Source organism: Nothoprocta perdicaria, unplaced genomic scaffold, assembly GCF_003342845.1.
Source record: "Nothoprocta perdicaria isolate Ctin4 unplaced genomic scaffold, notPer1 scaffold_39, whole genome shotgun sequence".
NCBI lineage: Eukaryota > Metazoa > Chordata > Aves > Tinamiformes > Tinamidae > Nothoprocta > Nothoprocta perdicaria.
The window spans coordinates 1,205,461-1,221,094 of record NW_020455632.1 but is presented as its reverse complement, the minus strand read 5'-3'; the positions used below and the strand labels follow the sequence as shown (position 1 = coordinate 1,221,094).

General features: G+C 44.4%; 1 protein-coding gene across 2 annotated transcripts; it reads right to left on the bottom strand.

The window, feature by feature from the left end:
• Positions 1–1,760: 1,760 nt before the first annotated feature.
• LOC112952128 (WD repeat and coiled-coil-containing protein-like) lies at positions 1,761–10,769 on the bottom strand. Of its 2 annotated transcripts, none has more exons than XM_026044940.1 (4): positions 10,757–10,769; positions 6,216–8,091; positions 4,236–4,353; positions 1,761–2,263 (listed from the first exon to the last, which is right to left on the bottom strand). In XM_026044940.1, the coding sequence occupies exons 2-4, from the start codon at positions 8,070–8,072 to the stop codon at positions 1,992–1,994; spliced, it is 2,247 nt and encodes a 748-aa protein (XP_025900725.1). In that variant the 5' UTR covers positions 8,073–8,091; positions 10,757–10,769; the 3' UTR covers positions 1,761–1,991. The 2 variants fall into 2 exon arrangements, with proteins under 2 accessions (XP_025900725.1, XP_025900726.1); XM_026044941.1 differs by having other exon boundaries at positions 4,236–4,350.
• Positions 10,770–15,634: the final 4,865 nt, after the last annotated feature.

Sequence of the window (15,634 nt, the reverse complement as noted above, 5' to 3'; positions counted from 1 at the left end):
CCCTTCATCTCTCTCCTTTGAGGGGACTGGGGTGGAGGAGACAGGTATTGGATTTGGTGAGGAGAGCTATAGATGATGCATCGTTTGCTAGRAGGAATGTGCCCATGGGAAGTAAAGGGGGAACCTGAACACACGCACACAAATAAGTAGCCTAACAGGAATAAAATCTCAGTTCTAGTGGGTTTTGCACTGTGGTTACTTTGTTCTTTTGAGAGATGTTGGCTAAAAATAAACATATTTGTCATCTTCAATGTGTTTTGTGTGTTCTTTTTTTATTTTCAATGTAATCTTGTCCCAACATTTGGATGAATGGCTTGGAAGCTGGTTGACCCACTAAACGTATTCATAAATAATACTTTCTACACTTTCTGTATTCTACACTTGCTTCTCAAAACCTATTATATGAAGGATTATTATTAATTTATATTACAGTTAAACTGAAATAAATCCTGAAATAAAATTCTACCCACCTTTGCCATGGAGGCAGGAGCAGCCTTAGTCATGGCCTCTACTCCTCCCACCCGTCAGCCCCCTATGATAATTTCTATTTGCTGCACTGTTCTCTCAGAATATTTTCCATATTGAAAATTGAAATCCTGTTTTTATTAACTGTACTTTTGATATATTAAAGAGATTTAGGCCTTTGGAGGCAGATCCTTACTGCACCCRTTTCATTCTTCTCCTGTTCACCGAAAGCAGAAGCTGCAGCACAGACCACCCAGTTCTCTGCAGCTTTACCTGTCGCTGTGCCTTTCATTCTGTATTTTGTGATTGCTGACAGTGGCAAATCCAAAACAGCCAATTAAAAAAAYATATATATATATWGAAATTTTACTAGTCCTGAGACAACAGCTCCAGGTGTATCATCTCTTGCCTTGATTCCCTCTCACACAGAAAAGTGTCCCTGTGAGAGGCTGACAAACTTCTTAATTTTATCGTGCTTTCATTTCACACAGATTTAATTTCACAATACCCTGGCCCTCTATGGGTTTGCATTTTTGGGTTTTGTTTTTCCCAAAGTCTCTGCTCTGTAACCTGTGTGTGGAGCCTCTGAATTTTCGCTCTCAGTACAAAAGCCTATAGAGCATTTGCTTCAGTCAGCCTCAAACTGGAAGCCCTAGAGATTAAACTTCTCCTCTGTTTACGACTTCCAACCTATCAAAGTTAAAATAGATGCACTGAAGCCAATCTTATTAAGAGTGTGGTGCTGTTTCAAAGGCAAGAGGGCAAAAAGCCTCCAGGAAGACAAAGAAATGTTTATTAGATTAAAAACTGTAACTAGCAACTGCTTGCAGGTATTCAGATGTGATCAATTTTAATGACATTTTAAGGCTACAACAGCAACTCTCCAAACTGTTCACAGAAGTTAAGGACACAGAGACCAGCTGGGAGGGCAGGGGAAAAGGGCCTTGCTCCTACCCACTGCATATAGGTACTCACCATGATCACCCTTAGGCCCCAATTCCAYACCTCTAAGGTGGTGCTCATGCCCTTAGCCAGCATCAGGGCAAAAACACAGGCACTTCTGCAGACAGAGCAGCTGGAAGCTTCTGAATAAGCACAATAAAACATGTCAAGGTTTCACAGAAGTGAGGAAATGGGAAGCAAATGGTGTGTTTAAGGATTTCTTTATTATGCAAGTGTGCTACCAGCTACAAACAGCAACGTATTAAAGACCAAGATGGAAACTTTAACTCTCACCCCTCTAAGAAATTGCATTTTCTTTGCAACTCCTATAAAAGTTGGAAGATACAAAGCCCTGGTCTGTGATGAGTAGCAAGAGGTAGATTTAAAACACTCCTCAGTTTTAATAGAAATGTTTCCAAGGGTAAATAAACAAGGACATGATTTACAGCCATCCTCCACAAACAATGATGGAAATTCAACGGAGTTATGAGACAGACCATTATTGAAAAATACAGATATATACAGTGYGTTTAAAACTCTCCTGTCAGCGAAGAGAGGCTATTACAAAATTGCTGTGACAAAAATCACATTTTGCTGCTTGACTGTTCTGAAGAACTGCTGCTGCTTAGGCTCTCGGYGGGGCCGTCTCGGAGGCCCTCCAGGGAGCTCGTGATGTCCAGGCTTGCGGAGGGAGAGGGTCGGAGCCCCTCTGTGGAGCTGATGATGTCCAGGGTTTTCGAGGAGCGGTGGCTGTAGCCTTTCGTGCTGGCGTCTCTTATGACCATCTCCTGCCTGGACGTGAACATCAAGGGAACGAAGCCCTCGCTGTCTGCTGTGAGCACAATCCAGGAGGGACCTGTGAAAACATGCAAACAGCTGCACTTTTTTTTCCTCTGATTGGGTATATATAAAATATATTTCTTTAAAATTAAATATTCTTGTATGGTCACASTTTTCTTTCAGCAAAAAGTCTGGGGAGATACAGGTTGTGTGATCTCAAGACTAGAGGTGTGGGTAAACAAAGGCAAAGCAGCTTCCAGGAGCTGGGACTACAGTAAACGCAGACCTTAAATAAGAACAGAAACGAAACCCTGAGCAGCAGCATTCACAAGCATCACCYCTGTGTGTTAGGTATTCAGTGGCTATTTTACAGCTCTGAAGCTGTGCAGATACTGCACAAAGCAGACCTTTATTAAAACAAATTAAAGACAATTTTAAAAAAATTCTGAAATGTTTTTATTATGTTTTTGACTTTTATTACAATTTTTTAAAAATGGTCCAAAACATAATAAARCGATTTTAGAAACTGTTTAGAAACACTTCATCTTATGAGAATTATTTATACAGCTTCTGTTCTTCTCAAGGAAGAAATACTGTGCCATCCTGCACAAGCCCTATGTCTCTGGTCCATTTTCTACCTGATTTTACATTAATATCAGCATTATTTTTACATTTTAAAATTGCTTACAGAATGAGAAGCACCAATTTTCAGCAATTCATGCAAAGCAGAACATTTTCACACTTGCATATTTTAAAGTGAAATTAAAATAAACAAACAAACAAAAAGAGCTTGTGGCGGGGCGGGTCAGTGAAACATTCCCAGCTGCTTCATGCAGCTACATTATGTAACTTCATGATCTAAGTAAGGTCACGACAAGATTGTGGTTTAAAAGCACAAGGCCCTTTAATCTTAYAGCTTAATATCGTATTTGGACAAAACCTTTAAATCAATATAATTTAGGAATTTAAAAAAAAACATTATTGATGTGCTTACTTATCTCCTAATATTCAAATTCATAATTATATTGGAACACTTTTTAGTTTTAAAAAGTCATTAGTAAGGCTTATAGTCACTCATGATGATTATTCATTCCAGGGTAACCCATTCTGCAAAGTTTACCTTTTTCAAAGCCATAAATAAGAAGTCATAATCAATATGGGYAAGGGACACACATTCCTCAATATTTCCCAGAAAGAGAAGGAAAATAAAATATCAGCTCAAAAAAATTAGAAAACCTAATTGACAAAATTCTGCACTTTTCTGACTGGGTGTACCAGCTGCTTCTGGGTTGCACCACGACATTGYTAAACAGCTCCTGTGTTTCAAGCTCAAACTAATGTAAGACTTAAGGACCTTTGCAGGACTCACTTGTGAGTGGTTATACAGCAGTTTCATCTAGGTATTGCAATATTAAACATTTAAATAAACTATTTCCAGAAAACCAGCATTTTTATAACTGGAAAAAGCATATGCTTAAGTCTTTGCAACAGTTGCTTGGTAATCTGCCCGGGGGCAGATGGCAAAGCTGCAGTTGCTGGGCTACAGTACAGAGAATACTTGTAGTGGGAGATCACACTCCACACAATCCTGGGCTATGATTTCTATGCCTATTTCCATAGTAAAAACTATGCCACTGATATCTACAGTCCTGCTTTTGTGCTTATAAAAAACTACAGGGCTGTTTAAGGCAGACCAGATGATRGAACTGGAGATTAAAATCTAGAAAAGTGGATTTTGAAACCACTGGTCCACCCTAACTTCCTTTTTATTCGGGGTTCTCTGTTCAGAATGGCTGAAAACACAAAGGTACCCGACCCAGTGATTTTCCTGCACAATCATCAGCTTCATACATGGGCACAGAGCAGACTTGCACGGTTCATCTGGCCTTGAACAGAGAAGAACTTTCGCATTGTAAAACTAACGAGCCAATTTTAGACCCTTTAATTATTTGTTCCTTGTTTTGGCACATTGCTGCTTCAGCCTGAGATCATCACAYGCATTTTAAAACATTTTAGAACACGGGTATTACTGGGTAGCTACCACCTACCATGCTGCATTTCTATAAGGGAGAGGTTGAATATTTGCTGCACTACGTTGAGACGGAGTTTTCCATCGCAGAGAATCACAGCCCGCCTTTCGTCCGCGCTGCTCCTGGAAAGCTGCTTCTGGAAAAAAAAGGATTGTTAGACACACAGAGGGATATCTAATGATCAATGGTAATCCAATCAAAATGGCATTCATGAAAACAGCACCACAGATGAGCCTTCAACTGTGTCACTTGCAGAGAGTAAAGTGGTACTAACTGGCACTGATTTTCAAGATTCAACTGGTACTTTTCAAGAAGAAGCATCTGTCACTATCTGTTAGAAGCACAGACRAAATCGCACGGTGCTGCCGAGGAAAAGGAGCTACATCCACCCTGGAATGCAGCCTCATTCTGGCAGGAACATCGCGCTGGGAGCCGGCGGAGCAGGGAATTTCTGTCTTCCTTCCTCTCCGATCCACATATTAGGAAGCGAGAACTTCTATCGAGCTTTTATCCTTGTGGGATACAGGGATTCCTTGGTGGAACAAGGAGCTGACTAAYGTGTTGCAAGCACTGATCCATCACCCCTTTCACCAGCACTGCATAAAACCTTTGTCTCTGAAGACGCCGTTTGCACCTTCCCTCCCATGCGCCAGGGCAAAGCACTTGGGAAACAAGCCAAAACCCAATGGCTACAAAAGCTTCAAGTTCCATTTTTTTTTTCTAGTGCAGGCTAAAATTCACACAATCACGTCAGCCCCCAGGAAAGCCTTCATAATATCATATATAAAAATATCTATTCTATATAAATAGTGTATGGCCATACAGTCGATGCTGTTTCTGCTTCCATGCTGTGGATGGAGCCATCCCTGCACGGGAATCCTGCTGGAGAGGAGCCTGGAGACACCCACAGGTGCCCCCACAAGGGCTGTGGCCTCTCATTGAGGCTGCTCATTTAGGGTTTCCTCATTGATTTGTAAAATACAGSTAATAATCCGGGCAGTCCAGGGTCACATGTATGTGAAGCGCACGAGCCGAGGACCTTTTATCACCCATTAATGRTTCCCATGTCAAATGCACCCAGGCCATGACTAAAAGACAGCGTYTCCCTCCAGAATTCCCAACCTCACTCATAATTGGAAAGTCAAATATATATATTTAAAAAAACCCACAGATCAGTAGTATAAAAGCATAATAAAACCTCGAGCTATCTCAAATATAAAGTGGGCTTCCAAACAAACAGATAAACGAGAGAACRAACCCATGGATGACATTTTCCCTTTACTATGGCCATTTTTAGAGTAATATCCCACTGATAATTAATATTTAAGAACGACATAAAAACTAAGAGTTATTAKAATTATTAAATATTTACAATGGAGAAGAGCTAGGACAAGGAGGGTATACAGTCTAGAACCTTAGAGGTCAGTGTTACCAACGCAGCTCTTATTTTTTATCAAGAACAAAGCCACAAAATAAGTGGTTATTGAAAAGAAAAGGCAGTTTGAAGGTCTCTGAATATTGAYCAGGGATAAATTAATGTCACCTCTAAACGAGGCCTTGCAGATTATGCACCATACTTGGACAACCAGAAAATTTACACCTTCTAGCGTGAGATTTTTGCAGTACTTTCTTTTAGGGAAGGAAAAAAAATCATTCAAAGCTGATGCACTTCATATCAAATATGATTTTTGAGTTATTTTAAAACTGTATTAATTGAATTATTCGCTGCATCCTAAAGGGTCTTTTTGCAGCTCAGATGCTAATTTCAATGTTGATCAGCAAGATTTCTGTTTCCAATAACTTTTTTTCCATAATCATATGAAGCAGTAATAATTTAAAGATTACAAGAATTATCCAAAATTATCCTCTCAAAAAAAAAAAAGTAATAACACCCAGTTCTAAAAGAGCTGTAAATAGGAACTGGGATGCAATGACAGGAAGGGTATGGAAATGTCCACAAACAGGTTTCCTCATTAAAGCTTCCCATATTAAAATTACCTGGTAAGTGACGTAAATAAAAGAGGGTTCCTGAGAAGATGGGTAGACTGGAAGACTTTTCTTCCCAGATTTGAGCAGCTCGGTTAGCTCAGAGAGATGATGCCGTAACTCTGTGAAGTTACTAGACAGTTTTTCCGTGTTTTTCGATACGTAACTTGCTTCCTTTTCACTTAACAGCAAGTTATTCTTCCAGGAGTTGGGTATTTTGGGAGCTGCGTCCGTCTGCCTTTTGGGAGAGGTTGGCTTGTTGCAAAAGGCCAGCGGGGTGGCAGACAGAGCCCCGGAGCGGTTCCCTGGTTCAGCATCCAGAGCCTCAACAGCCRGGGGAAAATTCCCTGGAATCTTTTTTTCCTTGAGGTCGCTCACATTCAGCAGGCTCTGCTCGTACGTGGGGCTCTTGATTTCCTCAATGAGTTTTCTCCTGCTCGTGGGGGACGGCGGAGCAGCGCGGCCTGGTATCAGGAGCCCGCAGTTCAGCGGGTGGGCGGATGCAGGAAAGTCTTGGGATAGGTTGGAAAGAAGATGAAAACCAGGGCTGGCATTAGGCGTCGCAGGACACCCTTCAAACAGGAGCTCCTTGAGTATCAAGCGGATCATGTACTTGTCTGACCTGGAAGAGGGCAGAAACGCGGGGTCGGAGAATTTTTGCCTGCCGACCATGATCAACAATAACTTCTTGGTCAAGAAGCACAAGCCCTTTGGTTTTTCATTTTTCTCCAGCTGAATATGTTGAATATTGGGCAAGCTGGACGAAGTCAGCGAATAGACCAAAACAGTGTTGCAGGTATTGGATGCCACCGATATAGTTTGAGTTTTGGGGTCAAAAGCCATTATATCAGGGACGAGAATGCCTGGGATGCTAACTTTTTTGGTAGAGGTCACCTTCCTTTCGAAGGCCACCAGGATGAGATGTGAGGAGTCTTGACCGCTTCCCGTCAGGTAGTCCTTGGGCCTCAGGTGAAGGAGAGGACTGGAATCAGCGCCCTGCTTGCTAGAAAGGATGTGAGTGAGATCCACGGGAGAGGTGACACCAGGCGGGGGCTTCTCCGAGTCCTGGGATTTCTTGCCCCCGTCCACGGCACACTCGTCCTCGCCGCCCAGGGTGGACTGCGAGGGAGAGGAGTCCGTCTCCACGCTGGCCGGCACCTCGAAGGCGACGCCGGCGTTCAAGCCGCAGATCTTGTCCAGGGGAAGCTCAGTAGTGACGGCCACTTGGGAATCCAGCGTGGCCTCCACCGCGCAGATGTAGCCCCCCACGTCGAAGATGGGGCAGAAAGAGCAGGCGCTCAGCGTCTGCTGAGCGGGGTCCCATACGTAGGAGTGCAGGGCGCTGCCCACGCCGACCACGAAGCGGTCGCCCTCCTTCGTCCAGCACGCGCAGTGGATGAGGCCGCTGCCCTTGATGTCGGCCTTAACCCGGGAGCCGCTCTGCTGCACGGAGGGCAGGACGGAGGCGTCGCGCGTGGTCAGCACGGCCAGCACCTCCTGCCGCGGGTGCCACACGCAGCCCTGCGGGAGCACCGGGAAGGGCTCCCCGACGTCGCACACCTGGGAAACCAGCAGCTTGTTCCTCTCCGCGGCCGTCACAGAGAGCTGCCAAACGGTGACGTGCTTTTTGTGCTGCACGGCCAGCAGGGCCGGGCCGTCGGCGGCGCACGGGCCCCAGTAGAGCCCGTGAACGTGCTCGAACTGGCCCACGACGCTGGAGTCGCCGAAGGCGGGCTCTCCGCCCTGCAGCTGCAAGGACGTCAGGATCACCTGCTTCCCGTCGGTCCAGGCGAGGCCGTGCACGGGGTGGATGGCCTGGTGCAAGGCATTGAGGCCCGTCCTCAGAAGCTTGGCCTTTCCCAGGTCCATGGTTTCTGGCGTCCCTCATCTAAACAAATTGGAAAGGAAAGAAAAAAAAATAGTAATATCTTGCTGGAGAAAAAAAAAAAGTTTTTTTAGCTTATTGCCCTGCCAATGACAGGCTCTTGCTCTCAGTAATATCAAAGTGCATATAATTTTCACCTACACTTAATGAAAAACTCCAGGATTAGACTTTATAAGTTTTCCACTGTCAAATACTATTTTAAAGGACACAATTTTCCTGGACCTGGACTAAATTTGCTCATATTCATCACAAAACTGTTTTTTTTTTTTCACTTTAACTCACAGGTTGCAGGACCTGAGGATATTTTCTTTGTGTTAAGCATGATTCTTTTAGCACTAAGATTGTTAAAACTACCCCCTCTGCCTCATGGGCTGTTTGTGGTCGGAAGAGGTAATCCCTGACTTGTGTAACAAAGCATTAATGCATCACCTATAAATCTAATCCTATACTAAGCAGGTGCTTGGACAGGTATTTGGACAGTTACACCAGAAAGCTCTCTTAAAAGAGTAAATGAAGTTTCGAAAAAGGTTTGAATTTAAGCAGGAAGACAGGAAAATATAGAGAAAGAGAGGAAAAAGAGAGTGAATGGAAGGGTTCCACAACCTTTTCCTAATGTCTCTCTAGAAAGCAAGAGTTTACAGGACCCTAGAACAGAGAAGGGACATAGAACCATCTACCAGAGGCATCAGCTATGCTGTAATAGCTCGGGAACAACTTCACATCCTCTAATGCAGTCATTTGCATTTTATTTTCTTAATTGATTCAGTGCCCTTTTGTCAGAGTCCATAAAACCTCCTGCTGCCCACTACTGATGAAGGGCTGAATCACATAATCATAGAATCATCATATTGCTTCAGAGTACTCATTTTTATAACGCTATGTGGAGCTGAATTTACCATTTTACAGTAAAGAAGTAAAAATGCAGAAAATGCACATTTCTGAATTTTTAAAAAGCAAGTTATGACTTGCCTGATGTCTCAAAAGAAGCTTTGTCGGATATCCCTAATTACCCTAATAGTTTACCTAATTACCCTAATATCCCTAATAGTTTCCAAAGGCAGAAGGCAAAAACAGGTGGGAAACCTCCTTTTCCATAGTATTTATTTGGGGCCTAGGACATGCTAAAGCTCCACATGGGACAATGAAACTTCAGGAGGGCTCAGGATTTTAAGCACATTTCCAGGTTCTGAGCTGTGTGCAAACCTGCTCTGCGCACAGAATCCAATCCAAATCCAGTTCAATCCAATCCAAAGGAATTCAAACTTCCCACACTTTGACTCTCCATAGGATCTGACTCAACTGCAGGGTCACAGCACACAAAGAGCCGCAGCTTTCGTGAGAGATGAAAAATAACAGGAAACGGGTTCAGAGAGTCAAACTGCAAGAGTTTGATCACAGTGCAACTGCCACTACTTGCTCTTTTGATTAACTGTTCATGGATGAGCCCAAATGTGGAGAAGGTTGAGTGGAAGAATGGATAAAATTGGATAGAGTTATGAGATGATGATGATTGAGGTAACGAGTTTCTTCTCAAACCAACAAGTATAAAATACTCGTTGAGTAAATAAATGCATGACTATCACATTAGGAACAATCATCTGGGTTGCATTATAGCAAAAACCAGTCTGCCTTTTAGCAGATGGAAAATCGGTGGTGTTGATGTTGCAGGTGACATGGAACGTGACAGTGATGCAGAACGAGGTGGTGTCACCCTTAAACGCTGTAAGAGGGATGTCACACATGAGGGAGATGGTTACCCCTGACCTCCTGGGTAAGGAGGTCTCCAATGGGGCTCGTCCCGAGTTTAAAACCTCAAGGACGAAGGAAATGACTGAGAAAGTCCAAGGACCAGAGGAACACGAGAAGCAGCTTCGCTCACGTTAGGGAGGGCCATGAGCAGAAACACAGGAACGTCTTCCAGGGCGTTATCAAGAGAATAACCCATCATTGCACTGCTCTACCCTGGGCAGCGCGAGAAAATAATCAGCTTAGTTTCCACGAGGGAGATTTAGGTCAGTTCTTAAGGAAAAATTCCAACCATAAGCAACAGCTAAGCACTGAAAGGGGTAACCTTGACGGGGGAGAGAGGACACGCCACCATCCCACGGTCCTTAAGAGGTGGTTAAGGAAGCACCTGCCGAGGACAAGGTCAAGCAGAGCGAGTCCTGCCGGCTTGGACAGGGACTCGAGCTGCTTCCAAACCTGCTTCACCTTCTCGGTGCTTCCCTGAACTCCAGTGTAACCAACCTCGGCCCTAGTAAGTGATCAGGTAACACATGACTTGTGGTAAAACCTGGGATCCCATCGCATGTACACGTGCTGGGCAGCACTTACTCTTGTGAGGGAGGTGAAAACTTGCCCCCTGAGAGCCATGTAGGCATCGGGCTATCTGTGGAGCATTCTGGGGAGCAGGAGATGCTCGACAGAGGACCCGAGGACACAAGCAGAGACCTCCCCAAGCCCCTCACGCCTCCCCTGGGGGGACCAGGCTCGGCCCCACGCGCGAAAAGCCGCCCGCCCGCGTCGCTTTGCTTGCCCTCACCTGTCCTCGCCCCGCGCCGCCACCGCGCCGCGCCCGCCCGCACAGCGGTCCCGCCCCTGCCGTGTCGCGCCCGCCCGCACCGCGATCGCGCCGCTGCCGTTCCGGGCCCGCCCGCCGCTGCCTCACCGGCCTCTCCTCTCCGCTCGGCCCGGCTCCGCGCGGGCGCTCCCCGCACGCCTGACCGCGCTCGCTCCGACTCCCGCCCCACCGCGTCTCCACGCTCTGGAGCGCCGCTCCAGGCGCGAACGCCGTGACGTCGCTGCCGGCGCCTACCGGGGCTGGCGCTGGGGACTACAACTCCCAGCGTGCAACGGGAGCAGCGCCTCTCTGCGGGGGGGGCGTGCGCATGCGCCGGTCTCCCCCCTTCCGGGCCCGTCGGCGAGCGCGCCAACGGTCGCTGGCAACGGTCGCGCGGGGATGGAGGAGGCGCCTGGGGACGGAGCGGAGCTTCGTTGTGCAGGGGCAGTGCGCCTTGTGCCTATGGATGTGGCACAGTGTGGGCCACGAGTTTGAAAGTTACCTGATCTGTGTGAGGGAAAGAAGCTGGACGAGACACACAACTTTGGTTTTGTTTCCTGCTGGAGGAGGGGCCCGTGGGGTTAACGTTCAAACCCGGAGCAGAAAGTGTATAAATGTGATGTGAGAGGAGGCAACTTCTTTGGTCTTGAAATATTGCATCGGACAGAGCTTTCATTTTACAAAGTCTCTAAGAGAATAACACACGCTCCTTCTGGACTTGGTCACCCCTTGGTGTTTGAGAGCAATCTTATCACTGTGCAGTCCCTGAAATCAGCACTGCGGATAGGCCATTGAGACACTGAAAAAGACTGTCAGACCTAGGAAAGTGCTTCAAGGTGCGGGAAAAAAATGCYTCACGTGGGTGCAAGATCAAATACATAAGCAGCCCAAGCTGTCCATTCCACCTGAAAGAACTAGGGGGTGATTTGCCTACATTGACTAAATGCCTTTATGAAGAGAAAAACAGTGAAAGTAGCGGGGTTTTAGCTCGGTGAACAAAGCCTTAAACAGAGCCAGTGGATGGATACAAGTGAAATACAGCTAAACCACCGTAACAAATTACGAATGTAAAGAGCAGRTCCTCCACATACCTCTTCTAGTGAAATGTGGTGATTTTTAGGGACATACATTTCATCTAAATGCAGATTTAGTCATGGGCAAGTTTCTGAACTCAGTGCATGGATTTTAGATGAAATTCAACTGCCTGTGATGCATAAAAGGTGGGGATATCTGTGTATCCCTGATGGAATATTGATTACAAGGTACAATTTTACATGTTGTCTCRGTCCAGAAAAGCTCAAAATAATTAGGCTATTTACCTGACATCAATCAAAAGACATTCAAAATGTTCAAGGAGTCTGCAATGAATAAGAACTCTGGTATGATTGTATGTATGATTGTATATTGTATGTATTATTCCAACCGCCCTCTTTTAAAAAAGAGCCTCTTCTTGCCAGCTACAGCCCCTTGACTCTGTGAGTTGAGGTAAAGCACAAATCCAAGTTTGGGGAAAATAATTTGTTTTGAAGGTGCGAAAGAAAAGACAATGCTGCAAATGCCAGCTCTTCTCCTTTGCTTGACAGATAGACACCCTTAGGTGTATGAAAATTCATCAGAAACTAAAAACATATTTTTTTCTCTGTCATTGACAGTAGATAGAGCCACTGCAGCCAGAACAATACAGACCTGGAAAGGATACCAGGAGAATGGTTCAGTTCCTGTGAAAATCTAGACTCATGTTAATTTTATGTGTTAATAAACTTCCAGGCTCAGGCTCCACAGAGGTAAGCAGAGATGAGCCCTGCTTGACAGCTGATAATGATGATCATTTTGTTTGCTGTTAAATTTTTGACTCTGGAAAGCACTCAGCATACTGGTAAGAAAATTTATTTGGACTTGAGCAGCTATTTATTAGCTATTTATTACCTTAAGCAAGGTGAGACAAGGMGGAAGCAGGAGCTGTGCGGTTCTGCTTTGCCTTTGAGGTGGGTTTAGCCACCAGAGGGCTTCATTGGACCGCAGTAGTTTTTGAGGAGGAGGTTAATTCCCAGGTATTGCCATATTCCTGCAACCTCACAAAGAATCCCCTTTAAAGAGCAGTAACGATTTCACAGTTGCCCTTTATCCCAAGTAGAATTGTGTTAGTAATTTAAATTGTCAGTTCAGACTCAGATGCAGAAATAAACATTTTCAAATAGTTTATTAAGAAATGATAGTGCCTCAAAAAGAATAGCATGAAAATTTCCATAGCTAGCTTGGCCAACAACCACTAGCCATGGCCAGTGACACAGCTGTGAAGTGTAAAGTCCTAATGCAAATAAACATCTCTTTTCTTTCTCCTCCTGCCCTGGATTTTCAGGCTGTTTATTGATGCCTCTGCTTCTTCAGGGATTTAAGTGATGTGAAAACCCATAGGGAGCCATGTAAAGTAGAAAGTAGGGCAGTGCATATATGGAAAAAGCAGCAGCAGTTTGCAAAGCTCACATTATTGAAATGGTTTCCAATGGCCATTCTAATTCAAAGCACACATTTTATCTTTTAAAAACAAAGTGCTTGCACTGAGTCACTCTTATGGTTGAGATTTAAGCACTGAACAGTTACATAAAACTGCAGTCTGTGCAATGTGCAATGAGAACAGATTTGTGGTTTCATAATTTAATTTGCCTGTATCATTTGGGCTTCTACTTTCCAATTAGTCTGAAACGCAACATTAATATAAACACGGGGCAGCTTGAGGAAGAAGGGTTCTGAGTACCCTCCAGAGGGGAAGAAGGGCAGAGAGATGGCTGTGAGGGAGGACATGCTCATAGATAATTAACAACGTTGTGCAGAGAAGGTTGTTCAAATCCATTTCATTGTCTTTATGTACTGCCTTATATATTCTTGCAAATYATTAAGTATTTGTGATTTGAAGGAAATGAATGTAGCCTGTAAAGTGAATTCTTTGTTTGCGTTCACCTGGAGTTTGGTCCTTTTAGGGGGCACCAGCACATTGCTTAGATGTGCTTCTTTCTTGCCCGTTTGCTCCCTTGTGTGTTTGTTAAGATATCCTGGTACCTGCTGACAAGCTGGATGGATCCTTGCCAAAGGACAGAGGCTGTCAGACAGTAATGTTTTTAACTGGCAAGTCTGCAGCACTGCAAATGTCAGCCCTGCGCAGGAAGCCTTTCTGTGCCAATATGGGGTTTGGCACCACAGGCCTCCAAACATTGGATCACACCTGGCTGTTGACAGCCGTGTCAAATCAGACTTGAAGAAAGGCAGACATAAAGTTCAAGGGCAGCTTTGGCTGTCTGAATTGTTGGGAGCACTTGGGAAACTCCCGGGAGAGGTACCCAGAGGTCATTAGAAGGGAGATACTGGCAATATTCTACTCGTCCATAGCGTCGTGGGGAAGTTCTGAATCTCAGCAAAGGGAATTTGCACTTACCATGACACTGTGAAAATATCTCAGCCTCAGAGAAAGCTGAAGCCTTAATACTGAGTAACGAGGAGGCACCTGAGTTAATTCCTGCTGTGTGGGACAAGAAACTCATACCTCCATGTGAGGAATTACATAACCCCAGGGATTTACCTCACCTGACTTCACAGGCTTACCGCCAGGTCAGATGAAKCCAGGTCTGAAGGACTCAACTGTTTCGTAATTGCAGAACGAATATTGCATTTTTTCTTTTTAAGGACAGGCTAGGCACCATCTGACAGGAGTTGTGGGGCTAGAGAGAAGGACTGTCTGCCTTATATATGCTGGTAGTGGAAACAGTTGGAGGGAACATTCCTGGGCACTACAGCATCTATGCTCTTAAGCTGCCAAAACAGCCATTCCCAATGCTCAGATTGAATGTTTGGGAAGATCAAAAAATGATGGACATGCCCCATACCAAGGCGGCCTCGRTACAAGAGGACACAGTCATGGAATAAGGGAGATTTGAGGGAGTCCTGGTTTACTGCAGAGTTGGCGGAGTTAGATCAGATTGCTCAGGGCACTGTCCAMTTGAGTTTTAAAAATCTCAAAAGGTGGCAGTGCCACAGGCTCTGTGGGTCTCTTTTCCTGCTTTTAATCACTTTCATTCCATAAAAATCCATGGCAACTTTCCCTTGGTGTAAGRTTTGCCCATAGCCTCCTGTTCTTTTACTGTGCATCTCCTAGAAGAGTCTGGCTTTTGTCTCAATAACGCACCCTTTCCAATTCTGTTTATTATGATCCTGTAATTGAGTTAAATGCATCCTAGTTAAAAATATACTGGAAGGGGGAAACAGTCCAGTGCTTGCAGTTTTCTTTTGAGACTGTTAAAACCTGAGAGTAAAACTTGCTAAAAATATGTTAGTTCTCCAAGCTGCGAGAAAATAGATAAGAAATCAGAATCAAGGAAAAGGAAATAAGGCTTTTTGATACTATTTATGCTTTTTCAATAAAGTGTATTGAAGGAAATTTGTATAAAAGATTTTTAATGTGATACTATTCTAGATACTATTCTAAAGTTTTATTCAAGACTACACAGAGCTTTAATAACAGTGGAGGAGGAAAACAGAAGTAGTTGGAGGTTGTGCTCGGTCAAGTTTATGCACATCCTAGGGACTTTTTAGCTTTTGTGAAGTTTATCAACGTAGAATTTTGTTAYGCAAAGTCAGCATTGTAGGTTGGCCAACACGATTTCAGTTAATTTTGGTTTTGTGGCGTTTAGTTTTCACATTACTACTTTCACAATCAAAAAGTAGGAGATTCTACCCCCAAAATCCATCCCCACCAAAACTACCTGGCATATAGGACTTGTGTGAGCAATTTGGCCAAGGACTGAGGCAAAACAAGAAACATTGAAGGCTAAAACCRACTGCTGTGTTTTTAGCAGCAAAGTTACAGAAAATGGAAGGTTAGGATTTAATTTGAAGCAGATTTAAGTGAAGCTCTACTAACTCCTAAAAATATACCAGGATGCAGATAAATGTGCCAGATAAATATGCAGATTAATTAAAATGGAAATTTAGACT